Source organism: Loxodonta africana, chromosome 14 (genome assembly GCF_030014295.1).
Source record: "Loxodonta africana isolate mLoxAfr1 chromosome 14, mLoxAfr1.hap2, whole genome shotgun sequence".
In the NCBI taxonomy this organism is placed as follows: Eukaryota; Metazoa; Chordata; class Mammalia; order Proboscidea; family Elephantidae; genus Loxodonta; species Loxodonta africana.
Window position 1 is genome coordinate 84,019,446 of NC_087355.1, and position 21,173 is coordinate 84,040,618.

At 41.9% G+C, this 21,173-nt stretch overlaps 1 protein-coding gene across 3 annotated transcripts in view; it reads left to right on the forward strand.

Annotated features, from left to right (window-relative positions):
• The window catches only part of KHDRBS3 (KH RNA binding domain containing, signal transduction associated 3), a 184,039-nt gene that overhangs the window by 51,003 nt on the left and 111,863 nt on the right, over positions 1–21,173 (forward strand). For all 3 annotated transcript variants that reach the window (XM_064268111.1, XM_064268109.1, XM_064268110.1), the window contains exon 2: positions 13,788–13,906. In XM_064268111.1, the coding sequence (XP_064124181.1) occupies positions 13,788–13,906 (119 nt within the window). The remainder of the gene's footprint in view (positions 1–13,787; positions 13,907–21,173) is intronic.

Sequence of the window (21,173 nt, forward strand, 5' to 3'; positions counted from 1 at the left end):
CTGTTTCAGAACTTTCCTTACTACTAGATGAAGGAGGGTCAACAGGAGAGAAAGTTTTTCCAAGTAATTTGCTAAAATTCACTATTAGGAGTAGTGAAACCCTAGTCAAACCTGAGCCCCAGACGTTTGTCGTCTTCACCGCTGTGGGTACAGAACTCTGGACGTTGTTTGTGCTCTTGTACAATTATTATGTCTTCACTTCCTCCGTTGCTTCTGTCCTGTATCTCGAGAAGCTGGACACTCGGTGAATGCAGTTGGCTTGACTATCCCTATAAAATCCCTGTGGCTTCAAAGGCTTTGTTTTGTTTTGAAATCAACTTTTGGTGTCTTGAGGAGGAAGCAAAACCTTTGAAAGTCAGAAAATTCTGGAGTCAAAGTTCAGTTGTGATTTCTGCCCCCACACTCTGAAAGGTCATGAGAATTGTTGTTGTTAGGTCCCATAGAGTTGGTTCCGACTCATGGCGACACTGTGTAGAGCAGAACAGCCTACTGCATGGCCTGGCACCATCCTCACAATTGTTGTTCTGCTTGAGCCCGTTGCTGCAGCCACTGTGCCAGTCCACCTGGGTGAGGGTCCTGAGGATTAAATGTCTGTAAAGCCTCCAGTATAGTGTCTAGACTCTTGTAGTTACTCCATCTGTTAGCTTCTTCCAGGAAGTGTTAGGGAACATCTTTATTGTTTTAAAATTGTAAAAAATCTTTTCAGTTTATAAGCTTATATTGAAAATGGTTAGAAGTTAGTACCCAAATCCAGTAACTTACCCATTTCTGAAGGTGTCGGTCGTCTTTCCTCCGGCGCAGAGGAGACATTTATATTTTTTGAGGCGTTCAGGGACCTTGGCGCACCTTTGTGTCCCTCTCTTCTGCCAAGGTGCCTTCTATTGGATGAGTGACTGTACATACTTTAAGGGGAAATTAAATTGCCAGTGCACTGGAAACATCTGTTTTCTGAAAAATATAACAACATTTCTATAGTAATTCTCAGTAGGATTCGGAATTTTTTAGTTATTTGGGCTTGAGTCTCTGGAATCATTTTGCTCGCAAATTCTTGAAATCCTGTCTGTAATCAGATATGTTTATGAATAAATTATCAGAAATTAGGTGTGGTATTAAATAAATAATAATAGCAGCTTATGTTTGCATTGCGTATTGTGCTTTTCGAAGCACTTTGATAAACATTATTTCATTTGATATTTGGCAATAACTTAGTGAGTTTCCTCCGAAATGAAATAATAATCTAAAGCATTTTATTTCTCACTGAAAATTTAGATCCCTCTAAAACGTAATACCAAGAAACAGTGAAAGGAGCAGGAACTTGGGAGTCAGGTAGATTGGGGTTGGAATCCTGGATCTTAGTGGGCTGTGGGACCTTGGTCAAGTCACTGAACGTCTCTACGCAGTTGTTTCCTTTTTGTGAAATGAGGGCTATGTCCACTTTGCAGCAGTGTTCCAAGAATTAACTGCCTGGAAGATCGTCATTAAATAGATTCTAGCTGCTGCTGTTACTATTACTTTTTTTGTTAGTTTTCAGTGATGAGTAGAATGAATCAATTCCTTTCTCCTTCCTCTCTCGTACCATCTTTCCTTTCTCTTTTTCATCGTTTTTTTCTTCCTTTCTGGAGGAATTTGACTGTCATTTCCTTGTGTGTATGTTTTAATCTTAAGTGTTGTATGTTTATTTAAGGCTAATGCTAACCAAAGGGTTGGCAGTTTGAATTCGCCAGGTGCTTCTTGGAAACTCTATGGGGCAGTTCTGCTGTGTCCTATAGGGTCGCTATGAGTTGGAATCGACTCGATGGCACTGGGTTTGGTTTTTTTGGTTTGGAATCTGTGCACAAATCAAGGAGCCCTGGTAGGGTTGCTGTAAGAATTGATTTGACGACAACGGGTTTTTTTTTTTTTTTGGTAAGGCGGTGGTTTAAGTGCTCAGCTTCTCTGCTAACCAAAAGGTTGGTGTTTCGAACCCACCAGCCACTCTGCGGGAGGAAGATGTGGAAGTCAGCTTCCATAAAAATTACAGCCTTGGAAACTATGGGGCAGTTTTATTTTGTTCTACAGGGTCACTATGAGCCGGAACCAACTTGATGGCACTGGTTTTGTTTGTGCGTGTGTGTATACAAACCTTTGGTCAGTGTTTGTTAAACAGTTTATACTCAGGCAAATGTCGAAACATTTCTTTCTGCTTATGGAACATTTGCAAAATCATAAGCTGTATACATCAGACTACTTCAGACAGGTTTTAGTGTATCAGCCTTGGTTTGAATGTAATACACCTCTTCCTCAATTATCCACTGTCTTGTTATCTGATGTTTTACACGTACAACAATAGTAAAATGTCTGCTATCTGATTATTTTGTGTCTTAATGACAAACGTCTGGCAATAATGAATGCTGAGGTGTGAGGTGAGACTAACACTGGCCGTGATGGTTAAGGTTATATGTCAACTTGGCTGGACCATGATTCTCAGTGGTTTGACAGTTACGTAATGATGCAATCTGGCAGTTATGTAATGATGTAATTTGGCAGTTATATAATGATGAAGTCATCCTCCATTTTGTGATCTGATGTGGTTACGTTCCATTTTTGCATAATTCTGATTTTCGTATAATGACCTGGTCTTTGGAACCAACCGTGTCTATAAGTGAGGAGCAGGTGTAGGTATTCAGTTAGGTTTTGACTATTTAAATGAAGTAATTCCTTAGTGAAAACATTTGTTATGCTGGAGATTAAAAAAAAATTTGAAACTGGCAGCGATAGCAACATTTTAGTAATTTGTCAAGTAGAACTGATAATGGCTGTGGACATTATTTATGTATCTTTAAGATTGGTTTAAATCCTCTAACTGGCTGTTGTATTATTTTCAAATAGATTTTGAATGTTGAGCATGTAGGTATTACCATTCTTTTTACAGGAACTTCTCATTTTACTGTAGATCCAGGCTAAGGCCTGTAAGTTTGTACATGAGTTGAGGTGCTTGGAAAAAGGCAGCTTTATTGACTATAATCATCTACACTAGAGCTTTATTTTGCAGGCTGGTTTGCATTATTCAGTTATACTTTTCTGAACCTTTTATGAATTTTTATTAAATCACTTTTAAAAATCTAGTACGATAGAGCTTTTAGAAGAGCACTTTTCAGCAATGGCTACTGGCTCTTTACAAACTCAGCAGACTCATTGCAGTTGATTTAAAACATTTGTTTATTCAGTCATTTCATAACCATTTATGGGACTCTTTCCAAGTCACTGTGCTAGGTGCTTGAAATGTAACAAAGTCAAATAAGTAGAGGTCGCAGTTTGAATCCACCAAGCGCTCCTTGGAAACCCTATGTGGCAGTTCTACTCTGTCCTTTAAGGTCGCTGTCTTAGTCATCTAGTGGTGCCATAACAGAAATACCACAAGTGGATGGCTTTAACAAAGAGAAATTTATTTTCTCACGGTCTAGTAGGTTACAAGTCCAAATTCAGGGTGTCGGCTCCAGGGGAAGTCTTTGTCTCTCTGTTGGCTCTGGAAGAAGGTCCTAGTCCTCAATCTCCCCATGGTCGAGGAGCTTCTCAGGCACAGGGACCCTGGGCCCAAAGAATGCGTTGTGCTCCTGCTGCTGCTTTCTGGGTGGTATAAGGTCCCCCAACTCTCTGCTTGCTTCCCTTTCCTTTTATCTCTCTTGAGAGATAAAAGGTGGTATAGGCCACACCCCAGGGTAACTCCCTTTACTTTGGATCAGGGAGGCCAACCTGAGTGAGGGTGGTGTTACAATCCCACCCTAATCCTCTCAACATAAAATTACAATCACAAAATGGAGGGCAACCATACAATACTGGGAATCACGGCCTAACCAAGTTGGTATACACATTTTTCGGAGGACATAATTCAATCTATGACATTCCACCCTTTGTTCTCCCAAAAATCACATTCTTGCAACATACAAAACATTTATCCCATCATAGCATAGTAAAAGTCTTAAATGAAGTCTGAGTCCAAATTCAAAAATTCCTCTTTGTTGGTGAAATCTAGAACACAAGTTATTTGCTTTCAAAGGTACAATGCCAGAACAGGCACAAGCTAGACATTTCCATTACAAACGGGAGAAACTGTAGGAAAAGAAGGGATAACAGGCACCAAGCAAGTTAGCAGAACACATTATATTAGCTCTCAAGGATTTGAAAATAATCCCTTGTTCTCTGAGACCATTTACACGATAATCCTGCCCTCCAGATTCTGGGTATAGGTCACATTCTCTGAATTTTGTGTCGAGGCCCCTTGGCCCTGGGCTTCAACTCCGCCTTCCAGGCCCATTGGGAAGGCAGCTCTGCTCCCTGGGCTTTAGGCGTACCTGTTCTCCTCAGCCATCTGAGTGGCAGCTCCACCCTTAGAAACACTAGAGGCCAAGGCTCCACCCTTTGAAACCCCTGAGGTCATGGCCATACCTTCTGAGACTGAGGCAGCTCAGCTTCTTGTGTTGTCTCTTTAGCTTCTGTTTCCTGGTTTCCTAGCCTCTTGTTTTAGGGGTCTCACACCCGAATCTGCTCTGCTGGGGAAAGTGTTCCAAAGCTCTGTAGCTCCACCGGTAAGTGCCCAGAGGCACCCAGCTCCACCAGGAAGCCTCCTGGCCTCCTGCACATAGACACTCAGCTCTCTTGCTCCCTGGGTTGGCTCCAGCACCGTCTTGGGCTGGTCTCCTGGTTCTGCTGCTGTTGGTTCTCTGATGTTGTCACTTCTGGGCCTCTGCAGGTTCTCTGCCGTGCTGGTCCTCTGCTGCTGTCGTAATTCTATCCACTCACAGTTTCAAAACTGCTTCCACATTTTAGGTATCTATTAGAGCAGCACCCCGCTCTCTCGGTACCAAATTCTTAGTCATCTAGTGCTGCTAGAACAGAAATACCACAAGTGGATGGCTTTAACAAAGACAAATTTATTTTCTTACAGTCTAGTAGGTTACAAATCCAAATTCAGGGTGTCGGCTCCAGGGGAAGGCTTTGTCTCTCTGCTGGCTCTGGAGGAAGGTCCTTGTCCTCAATCTTCCCCTGGTCGACGAGCTTCTCAGGCTCAGGGGCCCTGGGATCAAAGGATGCGCTCTGCTCCTGGTGCTGCTTTCTTGGTGGTATGAGGTCCCCCAACTCTCTACTTGCTTCCCTTTCCTTTTATCTCTTGAGAGAGAAAAGGTGGTGCAGGCCACACTCCAGGGTAACTCCCTTTACCTTGGATCAGGGAGGCCGACCTGAGTGAGGGTAGTGTTATAATCCCACCCTAAAAAAAAAAAAAAAAAAAAAATTTTTTTTTTCTAATCTTCTCAACATAAAATTATAATCACAAAATGGAGGACAACCATACAATAGTAGGAATCATGGCCTAGCCAAGTTGATATACACGTTTTAGGGGGGACGTAATTCAATCCATGACAGTCGCTATGAGTCGAAACTACTTTATGGCAATGGGATTTTTTTTTACCTTCCATGGACTTATCATCTAGTTGAGGGTGAAGGACTATGAACAATGAGTATAATAAAGGATACTCTATTATGATACATGGGAGCCCTGGTGGTGCAATGGTTAAGAGCCCAGCTGCTGACCAAAAGGTTGGGAGTTTGAATCCACCAACCACTCCTTGGAAACCCTATTGGGCAGTTCTCTGTCCTTTAGGGTCACTATGAGTTGGAAGTGATTCGATGGCAATGTTTTTTTCTAGTTATTACAGTACAAGTTTTATCTAAGCAAAATGGGTCATCGTGGAAGATGTCATTGATTCTCCTGTAAAGAGGAGGTTGATGTTTTAATCAAGAATTGAACACAGTTGCATTTTCTGTGTTGTCAGGTGATGTAAAGTTAAGGTACACGTGATCTCACCCTTCAGGAATTTGCAGTCTTCTGTGGAGTCTCTGTGAGTCAGAATCAACTCGATGGCATTGGGTTTGGGTTTCGGTGTATGGGCATTTATGTTATTTGACACCTGCTTATATAGAATTGGAAACCCTGGTGGCGTAGTGGTTAAGTGCTACGGCTGCTAACCAAAGGGTCGGCAGTTCAAGTCTGCCAGACGCTCCTTGGAAATCGACTCGATGGCACTGGGTTTTCTGGGTATATAGGATTAGGAAACCCTGGTGGCATAGTGGTTAAGTGCTACAGCTACTAACCAAAAGGCTGGCAGTTTGAATCTGCCAGGTACTCCTTGGAAACTCTGTGGGGCAGTTCTACTCTGTCCCATAGTGTCGCTATGAGTCGGCATCGACTCGACGGCAACGGGTTTATATAGCATTTACCCTATACCAAGTATTGTTCTAAGTACCTTGGAAATATTAAATCATCGAATCAGTATTCCTATGAAATAGCTGGTATTATTTTCTTTCTTTTTTTTTTTTTGATGAGGAAACTGAGACACAGAGAAGTGAAGTTACTTGTCACCAGTCACATGGTGCCAGTGTAGGCATTCAGACTTAGGCGGCTGGGGTCTGGCTCCGTTATTTCCAAGGTCCTTTCTCTCTTTGTGGTTTTGTTTTAGTCTTTTCTTGGAGTATTCTTATTAACCAGCAGTTAAGAATTCAGCGGTTAGGACCTGAGAGGTATTTTGGTTGATGGAGATTGGATGCTTTTGCCATTGTTCCTGTGTCTTCGGTTTGGGGGCCTGAGTGTCAGTTTTTGTCTTACTTTAAAATTGTAGATACTGACCTTTTGCACTTTGGGAGAACAATGCAGAAGTTGAGTACTTTTTTAAATTAATCATTTTAGGCTGCAGCATCTAAATGGGGTTGAAGCTGTATGGATGTTGTTGCTCTTTTCTTCTTAGTTCCTCTGCTGCATGCGAGGACTGTTCCCATTTGAATCCTTTGTACGCACCTAGCTGTATGATTCCTTTATTTTTAGCATAGTGGAACCTTTCTTTACTGTTTCACGTGGCTCTGGGACTCGGTCCTTACCTCACGTCACACAGAATTCCTTTAGCCCTTTCTTTAACTCTGCCTTCACACCTCACTGAACGTCACCAGTAATGAGGTTCTGCCATTTCAAGCCGCGCTCTTGACGTTGAAGCAGTGCCTTTCACAGGACTTCATCATATTAGAACAGAGTGGAGGGATAAACAGATGTGGCTGTGTGAAGAAAGCCCAGCACTTACACTCAGGCTTCTCGTGAGAATATTTTCACATCTCACTTTCAAGCATCAAAAAAGGATAGAGATTACAGGGTATGGACTTTGATGTTGGATATACTTGATGTGAATCCTGACTCTGCTGCCGATACTGTCTGATCTTTGGTAAGCTTCTTAACCTCGCGAATCCTCAGGGTCTTCTGTAGAATGGAGGTGACGGTTTATATATACCTCATAGTTTTGTAGGATAAAGAGATCATTCAGGTCAAACACAGAACTCTACCCTTGGTTTGTCATTGTCAACAAAATGATAATAGTGATTACTTAATTACTATAATAATATGTAGTCTCTAAATCACAGTTTTCACTGTTTTTCAATGTTTTGGTGTGTGATTTTGTGTGTGGTAAGCTCAAAAGGAGCTTTTGTATGTAAAGGAGACATCAACAACTTTGTAAAGATTCCTTTAGTTTTTCAAGGTCCTTGGGCTGGGTATCTTCCTTTTATCCTTCCAGAGCCTCTTTCTACCCTTGTTTATTCAGTGCTGGACCCAGGAGGTTGACGGGGATGGCGTATGGACTGTGTCAGAAGAGCTCTCGCCCTCTGACCTCTTTTGTTGTTGTTGTTGTTGTTGTATGCTGTCTAGTCTATTCTGACTCGTAGCAGCCCTACAGGACGGGGTAGAACTGCCTCATTGGATTTCATAGGCTATAATCTTCATGGGAGCAGATTGCCAAGTCTTTCTCTTTCTCCCTCAGAGATTCCAACCGCTGACCTTTGCGTTAGCGGCTGACTGCTTTAACCATTGTGCCACCAGGAATCCTTTCTGGCTTCTGGTTGGATTGATACCTGCCTAGTGGAGGTCACCAGCAGAGACTGGCAGGAGGGAGGAGAAGTAAAACCAGGGTGTTTATTCCTTTTGGCTCCCTCCCTGCTGGGTTGACACAGTTTGGCTTTCTCCCTCTGTGGAAGTCTGTAGTCCTTCTCAGCTGCCTGTCCATGTAGTCTCTCTTTGGGATTTATTACCCTTTTCCTTTTCCTGTCTAGTAACCCCAGAGTACTATATCATTCTTCGGTGCTCTTACGTTAGGCTTGGCTACCCACGCTTTCATATATATAGATCGTTAATTAAACTCTTCAGATTACCCGGTTTGAGTGCCACCCATTGCCTTCTGGGATCCCGGCCCCTGCCTTGGATCAGTCCAGAAGCTCTGGGAACAGTCAGTGTTGCTGGGTATCAGAGTTCCTAGCTAAGAGTTTTTAATACTAAAGAATAAATTCCATATGGGCTCAGCCTAGGAATTCATTGCCTTTCATGGACCTATTTTGTAAAGTTGTTCTTTTTTTTCTTTATAGAAACCGTGTACCATGGGCTTGATTGGGTTATTAAACCACCCCCTCTCCCCCCGAAAAAAATAGTTGCGGTGGAGACGATTCTGACCCTGTGTGTGCCACAGTAGACTTGCGGCTTCATAGGTTTTTAGTGGCTGATTTTTTGAAAGGAGATTACCAGGCCTCTCTTCTGAGGTGCCTTCGGGTGGGCTTAAACCTCCAACCTTTCAGTGTGCACCACCTGTGAACTCTGACCAGGCTGTTAGCTAGACAAAAACGTTCTAATGACCTGCTGATGGGATGTGTTAGGAAATGCCCTGCACCCTGGAGTACTGGGTTTGGGTCTTGATATTACCTTTGCTAGTCATGTGACTTTAGGAAATACATTTTCTAACTTTTCTCATGTGTAAAATGTGAATATTATTCAACTTCTCTGGAATATTGCCGGAGTCAAGTGGGATAAAAAAGTGGGATAGAGAGGTGATATTACTGTATAAAAGGTAAGGCTGTATGCAAGTATTTTGTTAGTATTAATGAGCCAGTGTCATCATTCATTCTTTCACCACGTACACAGGGAACACTGACCACATGCCGCACGCAACAAAAGGAATAAAAGGGGGTAGTAACAGCTTGTCAGAGAAGACAGACATTAAGTAGGAAGTGACACCTGTGGCAAATACCACGAAAGAATGCTGTGTGTCCCTGGGTGGTGCAAATGGTTAAGCCTTGGTTACTAACTGAATGATCAGTGGTTCGAATTTACCCAGAGGGGCCTCTGAAGAAAGGCCTGGTGATCTTCTGAAAGGCCACAGCCGTTGTAAACCTGTCAAAAACTTAAAAACGCAGAGAAGCATCAAAAATTAGTGTAACAGAATATATTTACTGTGAGTACGATTGAAATTGGGCATCATCAACCTGGACACAATCAGAAATGCAGGCTTCCAAAGAGGGGATATTGAGAGCAGATTATGTAGGTCATTGCGTGTTAATTTCCCAGGAGCTATCGTCAGCACCTGCAGGGTTCCAGTGCTGGGCCATTGTAGAAACAGAGCCCTTGACGACATGCCGTTGGTTTTCCGGTCAGACCCTGGCTGCACAGAGACAATTCGCCAAAAAGCCCACCGCCCAAGGCAAAATGGTCTCAGCCAAGCTGCTTAGTAGGCTGTTGTTTGACCTGAAGATGACTCCAGGAAAACTAGTGCCTTAAAGGTGCAAGTTTCAGAAGGACACCTAAGGGCTACTGGCCTGGGTGGATCACCCCAAACTCCGTGGAACCAGAAATCCGAGTTCCAGGTGAATTAAAATGGTTTCTCAAAACCTATAGGGTGCAGTTCTGCTCTGAAATACATGGTGTTGCCGTGAGTCAGAAACGACTCCATGGCAACCTTTTTTTTAAGTCTGGGAATTCAGACAACCTTTCTAAGAAGTGAAATTTAAGCAGAGACCCCAAAAAGAAGTGTAAAAAAAAAAAAAAAACTCACTGTCATCCAGTTGATTCTGACTCATAGCGACCCTAGAGGACAGAGTAGAACTGCCCCGGAATTTCCAGGGAGCACCTGGTGGATTCAAACTGCTAACCTTTTGGTTAGAAGCCATAGCTTTTAACCACTGTACCACCAGTGTTTCTAAAACAAGTATATTTGTAGTCAAAACATCCACTAAAAGTCTTCCATGGTTGGAGAACAAGTTCAAAAATCTCAGGCAAGCTGAGCGTGGTGCTTAGTGCCTGTGGGTGAAGCTGGGTGGTGTTGTGGCCCAGGGGTCAAGGAAGGGCAGGAGCACAGGCCTGGCCCTTAGTGATTAATGTCGCAGGATGTTCAGTAGGTTTGGAGCTTTCTGTAAATTTGAAGAGTTGCCTCCTTGATAGCTTTCTCAGCCATATTTGGTCCACTTCAGATATAAATGAACCCCCTAGTCCATCCCTCATTTGTCGCTCATTGAAACAGATTGTTCTGTTTATCCAGCTGTGTTTTTAATCTGTTTAAACTCTCTCTACGTTCCATCCATTACATCCTTTATTCAGCGGCAGATTAACTGTGCTGCAGGCTGTCTCTCGTCCTGTGACATCACAGCCTGTTGTTTACTGAATTGCCTGTCAGGATACCATCTTGACAGCAGACCCTGGCCTGCCTTTTCATGCTTCTGCCCTCCTTTCTCCTCTGTGTTGACCAAACAGAACTACCCCCTACCCCCCAGCCTGCTCCATCATGTCCAGGCTTGTTCCTGTATAGGCTGTGTGATTGTAGGACTTTCTCATCGTTACCTGCCTGGTTTATTCCATTTTGTACTTTAGATGAGAAAGCGAAGGGGAAAAAAAAAAAGGTCATAGTATCTTAGTAAAACCCCAGATGTCAACTGTGCAGTTTAACAAAACAGATGAGGGATGTGAGCGAGAGTTACGCAGGGCGACTTGACTTCCCAGAAAGGTTCATCCCTTTGCCTGGTGGTCTTTATTCCTGTCCTTTGAGAAGTTAGCAGATATTTACCAGCCTTTAAAATAAATTTTCCAGATTCCAAGGCTGTTAGCGCCTTTTCTGCAGCATTCTGGGCATTGTATTAAATGTGCCCATTTACGTGCCTGTCTCCCTGAATGGAAGACTATTTCCTGTTTCTAGCCCATGCATCAGAATTCCATGAGGTTTGGGTGAATGCCATTCTCTCCCCTCTCCACCGCCACCCAGGCAAACACCGTTGCATTTAAAATATTGGACTCTAAAAATAGAATGTTTTACATGTAATTTTAAGAAACAAATCTGTTGTTGCTTCAAGTGAAATAAACTGTCCAGGTAATTTCCCCACCCACAGCTTCAATAAAAGCATAATGAAGAAAAATGAGCTATCAAGAGAGTAAAGTTCTGGATTTTCTGCCAATAGGTAAAATATAAGCATGGCCATCTCTGGATAAATTTTTAAAAATTCTATGAAATGTTTTTAAATTTTAATTTTATTTAATTTTTAAATAGGTCAATTTACACATGGTTCGCAAATTTGAAACAGGGCAGGAAGAGATACAACAAAAGGCCTCCCAGCTTCTGCCTCTTATTCACTGCGCTTTACCTGGGTGAAATAGATAAACATTGCTGTTTAGTTTCTTATAGAACCAAAAACCATCGAGTCAATTCTGACTCCTAGCGACCCTGTAGAACAGAGTTGAATCGCCCAATAGGGCTTCCCCGGAGCGACTGGTGAATTTTATCTGCCGACCTTTATCGGTTAGCAGCCGGAGCTCTTAACCACTGTGCCACCAGGGCTCCTCTTATGTAATGGTAGGGAGATATTTTCTGTGCATATGAAAGTGAATATGAGCATGTATTCTGTCTTATTTTTCTTATACTGTTTTACACTGCGTGTGTGTACTAAATCATGCATTTTGGAGAGCTTTCCATATTTTCATATCTTTCCATGTCAAAGCATAAAGAGCTTGCTCAGTTTTAGAAGTAGCTGCATGATAGTTCATTGTGTGAGTGTGCCCTAGTGCATGTAACTGGGCTCCTGCCGGTAGGCATTTAGGCGGCCTCCAGTGTTGTGCCAGTAAAGACCGTGGTAACGTAAACCTGTGGGATCATTCTGGAAGTGAAATTGCTTGGACAAAGGAATCGAATCGGTTTAGTATGTTTGATTCTGTGAGATGAGTTAAGCAGTTTTCATGGAAATTTTCACTACTAAAATTTTTGCATTGTAAATTGAACTCATTCAGATTCAAAGATTATTTGGCCATTTTACCATGGATTTTAGTATATTGGGTAGGTTAAAAAAAGGAAGTGGCCAATGTCCAGGAAGATCTGTACTGGGCCAAAGCAAAAGCAAAAACAAATAAAACCCAAAGCAGGCATTATTACTGAATCTAGAATTCTGGACTGACAGAAGTTTGGTGTCCATGGTGTGAGAACACAGGAGGTTAATCCCCCTGCATTATTTAAAAGCTTCATCACACATTTGCTTATTATTGCTGAGCTGGGAGATAACGTTGGTGCACTGAGCTGTATGGTACCAAGTGTAATCTAGGGATTAGTGTAAGTCAAATCCCCTGTCCATTTAACCTTGAAAATGGGATTGATATCCTCTATGATTGGTCTTCCTTTGCTGCAATTAACTAAAGAGTTCTAGCCGTCCTGGTGGTACCAATGTACCTTCTTACCCCCAGGGAAGATCAGGTGGTAGCATGGGTTTTGGAATACGAAGCTCCAAGTTCGGGACAGGCATAAATGTTAGACAATTGTGTCAAGTTTCATAGATCATCTTGTGCAGTTCCCCATGTCTTTGCTGTGTATTTTATTGAATTTCATGAAAACATCTTTACTTTTCACATCCTTCTCTTTCAGTGTGTAGCCCTGTGTACAACTGATGCTATCTTTGGTACCTTCTCCACGTTAGTACCACTCTTCTTTGAGCAAGGCATCTTGAGTGTATTTACTCTCTCATTCAGCAGCCACTCAAACCCTATTTGCGTACCTCCTATGCAGCCAAACCAAATGCTGCAGACAAGAACGTGAATGAAACAACGTACAGATATTTTCCAGGACCGGAAGCTTCCACACAGGATGTGTCTAGCAATAGACATTTGTTGAATGAAGACAGAGATTTTACCTAAGGAGGGGTTCATGTCCTGGTGGAGGAGACACCACACTTTCCCCCCTTATCTGACGGTTTTGGTAGAGCTGTACAGAAAGTGCTCTGTGAGTATCAACCTGGGACTGACTGATTCCTTCACTCCTGTGACTCCACTGCGGAGGGGGGATGATCACATAGAGTGGAGATGACTGTGGTCGAGTCTTGAAAGGAAAGCCATGCAGATGAATCGCCAGTACAGCATCACAGGTGGAGAAGAGTGTTATTAGCAAATACATGAGTGTGTTCTTGGCGTGAGTCACGTGTGAGGAGCTGAGGGAGGTGGGCTGATAGAAGGTTGAAATGGGCCTCTTGAAGCCATCCTACAGAACCAATACTTGATTTTACTGGCCTTGGCAAGCGAGGCAAGGTTGATAAACAGGAGCATCAGTGCTTTGTAACACTGACCTGAGAATGCTTTCTGCCTTGATCTTTGGTTTCGATCAGCCTTTTTCTAGGATTCCAAAAGGCAGGCCCCAAGGGACTTATTTAGTATTTTCGTTTTGTCTTTGTTTTCTAGTCGGTTGTTCCCCTCTGTTAGCACGGGTGTTTGAGATTTGACTTTGCAGAGCCATGGTGTACGTGTTTTTTCCCACTGTACTTGTGAAGTAGCATCAATAAAATGGGAAATGTGTCATTATTGGAAAAAGCGTAGCAATTTAATAGGCCACGTTTCTGTATGAGATTTCATGCTGCACCGGAGCTCACGGAACTCCCAGCCTCTACAGGTCCACATCACACACTTCATGCCTTTCTCTTTGCCTCCACAGAAATAGAGAAGTTTCAGAAAGGAGAAAGCAAGGAAGAAGAAAAGTACATTGATGTGGTGATTAATAAGAACATGAAGCTGGGACAGAAAGTGTTAATCCCTGTAAAACAGTTCCCTAAGGTAAGACAGTGAGGACTACACTGCAGGTGTGCCAGACTCCATCTCAAGGGAGCAAATATTGAATTTATATTGTTGGATATTTTCTAGAGATGTTTTCCTTGAGCGCAGGCAACCCTCCTCCCCCCTTTTAAAGTCAGGTACAAATTTATTCGCCATATTTTTACACAAATAACACAAGTGTTATATGATTTTTTTTGCCAACCACGGGACCCCCCGCCCAGTGTACTATTAAGTACACTATGCCAAGTGTTATATGTACGGGCATGTTATTTATGTGGGCGTATTACTTCCTAAAAATACAGCAGTGATTCTGTCTTTTATATTTGGTTTTAGTGTGACTGATGGAGCCCTAAAAAACTGTGCTTCTGTCTGAGTCTTACTAGCTGTGTGACTTGGGGCTTTTCTCCACTTTTGTTTCTTGATTTGTAAAATGAGGCTGCACTGTTAAGAATTAAATAAGATTATCTATGTTAAAGGCTTAGCACAGTGCACATAAATATTTAAAAAGTATCTATTCTCATTTTATTTAAATCTTACCATTGTTTCCGCTTTTCATGACTCATGCATACATTCATGCATAATGTGTCAGTAGTTCATTTTTTAAAATTTTATTAATAATAATCCACTGTGTTGTTTATCCATTTGCCTGGACTGTTTCTGGTTTTTGGGTTTGACAAATTAAACTACTGGGACCATTTTTGTGTAAGTCATTTTGTGACTGTATGTTTTCATTCCTTTTGGATAAATACCTGGGATTGAAATTGTTGTGTGTTTAGTTTTACGAGAAATTGCCCTTCCTTTTGCCAGAGTGCTTGTACCGTGTTGGATTTCCATGAAATATGCATACAAGTTGTGATTTCTCACCATCTTTATCAATATGTGTTGTTGTCAGTCTTTTTTATCTTAGCCATTCTATTTTTTTTTTTTTTTTTTTAATGTAATGGAAACTCTGGTGGCCTAGTGGTTAAGAGCTACAGCTACTAACCAAAAGGTCGGCAGTTTGAATCCACCAGCCGCTCCTTGGAAACTCTGTGAGGCAGTTCTACTCTGTCTGATAGGGTTGCTATAAGTCGGAATTGACTCGACAGTAACGGGTTTGGTTTTTTTTTTTTTTTTCTTTAAATGTGTACCGGAGCCTGTTGGCACAGTGCTTAAGAGCTTGGCTGCCAACCAAAAGGTTGACAGTTCAAATCCACTTAGCCGCTTGTTCCTTGGAAACCCCAAGGGGCAATTCTACTCTGGCCTAGAGGGTCACTTTGAGTCGGAATCAACTCGACAGCAATGAGTTTGGCTCATTATTTTAATGGTGTATTGGTGTCGTGTTGTAGTATTAATTTGCATTTCCCTGATGAATAATAATTTTGTGCACCTTTTCCTATACTTAGTGGCCATTCATATATCTTTTGTTATGAAACATCTGTTCAAATCTTTTTTTTTTTTTTTCTCACAATTATGGGATTTATTAGGGAAGTCACAGCGTACTATTCTGGTTCAGGAATGCTCAGGATACAGTTCTTCCATCAGGACAGCCTCTTCTCAGCTGTACCTGTAGGCACACCTCTCTCTGGCCTTCCAGCCTCTGCCCAGGCAGATGTTACAAACTTCTTTTAGCTCTTCTGATAAGTTCCCTGATGCATCTCACTCTCCCCAGTAAGCCTTGGCCCAAGGTGCACAGCTCTAGCTCCATGGGTCGGAAGACCTAGCTCCACTGAGTGCCTGGAGGCACCTTACTCCACCAGCAAGCCTCCTGCTTGGAGGCACTCAGCCTTTTAGCTTGGTGGGCTGGGAAGCCCACCACACCATCTCCTGCTGGTGTCTCTGGCTGCTGTTTCTCTGCTACCACTCCTCTCGCTCTCTCAGTCTCCTGGCTTTAGGAGCCTCTCAGTGTAGGGATCCTGGGTCCAAAGGATGCACGCAGTCTACTCTTGGCTCTTCTTTCTTGGTGGTGGTGAGATCCTTTCCTCGCACTTCTGTGATGGCTCATTTCAAGCCCAGCAGGATGGCAAAGCTGACCAGTCTCCTTGGTGGGCCACAATTACGTTATTTTCATAGCCCTACTCAGTCACTTGGGTGGGAGTTACAAGACCATGGCGAGAAAAACCACAAAAAAGCGATCCATCACACCACAGGCTACCCCCTGACTTTTCTAGCCATGGTTCTTTCATACTTGGAGAATAACTTCCCCCTCTCAATCATTTTACCAGTCCAAAACAGTCGTTAACAATTAGTCTTTCAACAGGGCAAAGAGTTCTAAGGGTGAGATTACTCAGGTACCAGCCATTCAGGTCTGTTGCAGGTATCCATCTGATCTGGTCAGGTTCTCCAAAACTGATCTTGGATTCACCCTTTTTGGCGTGTGATGAAATTTAACTAAGATTACTCTGAGCCCCACAGGGTATCAGCATAGCAAAATCTTTAGCTTCTGCCTAAATCTGCTGCAAAAGACCTCTTTAAAGTGTTAAAAAGCAAAGATGTCACTTTAAGGACTAAGGTGTGCCTTATCCTAGCCCTGGTGTTTTCAGTCACCTCATACGCATGCAAAAGCTGGACAATAAATAAGGAAAACTGAAGAAAAATTGACCCAAAGGAAAACTACTTGCTTGCTGGAAATTCAAAACGCAGGACAGTCTTTTTTTTTTTTTCCCCTGTAGGTCCTTCCGGCAAATGCAGATCTTCTTTTCTCTCAGCAGTTCTAGGTTGACCTGCACGTCTTTTCAGATGCAAATTTCCTGACTCTGGGAGGTCTCCTGTGGGGCTCAGGTACACACAGGGCTACTGCATTCAAACCAGCAGGCTGGGTTTCTTTTGGACCAATTCTAATTCCCTTTTTAGCATATCCAATCAAGTATTGGCTAAAGACAGAAATTATATGCTGTCTGATACCTGTAATACCCAGGATTCATATCTATCGTACATCTAGGTCTGCTTTACAACACTGGAGTCCTGGTGGCGCAGTGGTTAGGAGCTATGACAACTAACCAGTCCGAATCCAGTAGGCGCTCCCTGGAAACCCTTTCAGGCAGTTCAGCTCTGTCCTGTGAGGTCTGTAAGAGTTGGAATTGACTGATAGAAACAGGATTTTTCCTTTGTTCGTTTTTACAGCGCTAAGTAGAAGAAACAGTCAATATCCATAGTACTTTCAGATAAACACGCCTAACCCTTTAAAAAAACATTCCAGTTTCATCTTCTCCACTCCCACCCTTGATTATCTTTCCATTCATATGCATATGGCCTTGGGCCTCTGGCTGGGTGGAACCAGAAGACCCTGGCCCCTTATCAGTCATCTTGCTTTTGCCCCAGGCCGCTCCAGATGTGGATTTTCTCCCCTCAGCTGCAGCATAACTTTAAGCCATTACGGTAGCAACACCTAAAGTAACCATCTAAGAATCAAAAATTTCACTTCCCAAGCCGCTTCTTTCTCTTACAAAGTCCCATGCTTCTGTGAATCCGCAGCCATTGCAAAGAATCCCACTTCTGACGCCAACTGTAAAAATGGCGTGTGGGCAGCGACTGATCTCCTCTAACTTCACAAGGTGGAAGAAGAATCAAGATCAACAGCCCAAGGCTGATTCCTCTGAGGTGGTGGTTAGATATGCCTCCTCTTTCTGCCTTCTTTATCAGTTCTGACACCAACCGTCCCTCCCATGACACTCTCTACTTCTCTGCTGGGTTTGATAATTCCTTGCAGTGGCCACACAGAACTCATGGACAGTCCTCGCAATTGTGGGGTTTATTAGAGAAGTAACAGGTTAAAATTCAGGTTCAGGACTGCTTCTGGAATACAGTTCTTCCATCAGGATAGCCTCTTACCAGCTGTGCCAAAGGCATACGTCTCTCTGGCCCCCTGGCCTCTGTCCTGGTCCAGCAAGTGTTATAAAACTCCTTTAGCTTTGTCAATAAGTGCCCTGAGGTACCCCAGTAAGCCTCAGCCAGAAGGCACTCAGCTCTAGCTCTGTGGGTCAGCAAACATAGCTCACTAAGTGCCTGGAGACAGGCTGTTCTTCCAGCAAGCCTCTTTCCCAAAGGCACTCAGCTTTCACATTCTCTGGGCTGGGGAGCCCGCCATGCTGTCTCCTGCTGGTGCTTCCTGCTGTTTTTCTACCACCACTTCTCACTGTCTTCTGTATTAGAGCTCTCTCTCTCTGTCCCCCAATTCCAGAAGCTTCTCGGTGCAGGGACTCTTTGGTCCAAAGGATGCTCTGTGCTCTTGGTTCTTCTTCCTTGGTGGTGGTGATATCCTCTGTTCAGATCATTTGCTTATTTCTGTATGGGCTGGGTGTCTTTTTTTCACTGAATTGTAGAAATTTTTACATATCCTGGATACATACCAGTCTTTTTGTTAGATGTACCTTTTGGGATGTTTGGCCCATTCTATGACTTACCTATACTTTTCTTAATAGAGTCTTGTAATATAAGCAGACGTTTTAAGTTTTGATGAAATCTAATGTATCAGGTTTTTCTCTTACAGTTTTTGCCCTCTGTGAACTAAAAAATCTTTGCCAACTCCAAAGACATGTTGAGTCCTTTATAGCATGAGGTATAAAGTTATTCTCCTGCATTTTTCCTGAAAGCTTTATAATTTTAGTTTTTACTTTGAGGTTTAGATGTGAGATAGAGATTAAAAAAAAATTTTTCCCCAATATGAATATTTAGTTTTTCCATCACCATTTTTTAAACAATGTTTTCACCCCAATGATTGTTTTTTCACCCTTGATGAAAACCAGATGACCATGTAAGGGGCCTATTTCTGGGCTTTTTATACCGTTCCATCAATCTTTGTATCAATCCTTTGCCAGTATCATACTCTCTTGATTACTGTAACTTTACAGTGAGATTTGAAGTTAGGAAATATAAGCCTTCCAACTTTGTCCTTCTTTTTTTCAAGATTGCTTGGGTAGACTAGGCCCTTGTCAACTGCATATAAATGGAAGAATTAGTTTGTCAGTTTCCAAAAAATGATCTGCTGGTATTAGGATTACAGTTGCATTGAATCTGTTGAGCAATTTGGAGATATTTGACTTGTTAACAATGTTGAAACTTCCATTTCTCGAACACAGTATATCTCTCTATTTATTTTGGTCTCTTTTAATTTCTTTCAGCAACATTTCATACTTTTCAGGGTTAAGGCTTTATATGTCTTTTTTTAAACTTACCCCTAAATGTTTTGTTTTTTGAAACTATTGTAAATTGAGGGGCCCTGGTGGTGCAATGGTTAAGCACTTGTCCGCTAACTGAAAGGTTGGTGGTTTGAACCTACCAGCCGCTCTGCGGGAGAACGGTGTGGCAGTCTGCTTCTGTAAAGATTTACAGCCTTGGAACCCCCCTGGGGGCAGTTCTGCTCTTGCTATGAGTTGGGGTTGACTCGATAGCAACAGGTTTTTTGGGTATTGTAAATCAAATATTTTTAAAATTCCATTTTCTATTTTTTGTTTCTACTATAAATTTTGTATATTAACCCTATATCCTGCTACTTTGCTATATTCACTGATTAGTTCTAGTAAATCGTTTTGTAGATTCCTTAGGATATTTTTTATTAGGATATTTTATGTAGATAATTATATCCTGTGCATAAATGGTTTTACTTCTTTCTTTCCAATTTGTGCACCTTTTATTTCTTTCTCTTGAATTATTGAATAGGCTAGAATCTCCAGTATAATGCTGAATAGAGTGGTAAGAGTGGCATCCTTCCCTTGCTCCCAGTCTTAGGAGGCAAGCATTCCATATTTTACCGTGAAGAATGATACCAGTTGTAGATTTTTTGTAGGTATATTTATCAGGTAGAAGTTACATTTTAACGCTGCTAAGATTTTTGACCTGAATGAGTGATGAATTTTGTTGAATTCTTTGTCAGCTCCTGTTGAAAAGAATATTAGATGTTTTTATGCAGTTTATATGGTGAATTATATTGATTAAGTTTTCTAAACCAAACCAACTTTGCATTTCTAGGATAAACCATACTCGGTCGTTAGCTATTACCCTTCTTAAATATGCTGGATTCCGTTTATTATTTCAGTAAATAATTTTGCATTTCTGTTCATAAATGATACAGGTTTTCAAGGTTTTCCTTTTTTTTTTTTTTAAAATAGTGTCTTTGTCAGATTCTGGTATTAGGGTTATGTTGGTCTTATAACATGAGCGAGAAAGTGTTCTTTTCTTTTTTTCTCAAATAACCTGTATCAGATTGGTGTCATTTCTTATTAAATATTTGATAGAATTCACCAGAGAATCCATCTGGGCCTGCAGTTTGATAATGAATTTAATATCTTTAATTGATACGGGATTAGTCAGATTTTCTACTTCATCTTATGGAGAAAATTCTAAATTGTGTTTTTCAAGGTATTTAATAATTTCATCATACTGTTTTGGCTGTTGTGTCTTCAAGTGCTTTTCTTTTCTGACCCTTTCTCTCCCTGTCTTTTGGAACGTCAGTTACATGTATGTCAGACCTTTCGATAACATCACAGAAGTGCTTGCAGCTTAATAGTGAGATTTATCAGTATCTGTTTTTTCATTCTGTCCCTCAGACTGGATAATTTCTGCTGCTGTACCTTTAAGGTTATTGATTCTTAGGTCACCGCCATTTGGCTGTTAGGGCTAGGAGAAGAATTTTTTTATATCAGATGTTATACTTTTCAGTTTCAGAATTTGCGTTTGGTTCCTATATACGTGTGTGTAAGTCCTTCAAGTTCTCTTCACTTTCAGCAAGCAAGGTGGTATCGTCTGCGGATCACAGGTTATTAATGAGTCTTCCTTCAGTCCTGATGTCCCATTCTTCTTCATATAGTCCAGCTTCTCAGATAATTTGCTCAGCATACAGATTGAATAAGCGTGGTGAAAAGATACAACCCTGATGAACACCTTGCCTGATTTTAAACCACACAGTATCCCCTCGCTCTGTTCAAACAACTGCCTCTTGATCTATGTACAGGTTCCTCATGAGCACAATAAAGGTGACATCAGCAATGGTAATCCCTTATTCCATGTCCTCTTTTGACTCCTACCTGAATTTCTGGCGTCTCCCTGTTGATGTACTGCTGTTACCGTTTTTAAATGATCTTCAGCAAATTTTACTTGCTCGTGATATTTATGATACTGTTCGATAATTTCCACATTCTGTTGGATCACCTTTCTTTGGAATGAGCACAAATATGGATCTCTTCCGTTCAGTTGGCCAGGTAACTGTCTTCCAAATTTCTTGGCATAGACAAGTGAGTACTTCTAGCGTTGCAGCTGTTTGTTGAAACATCTTACTTGGTCATCTGTCAAT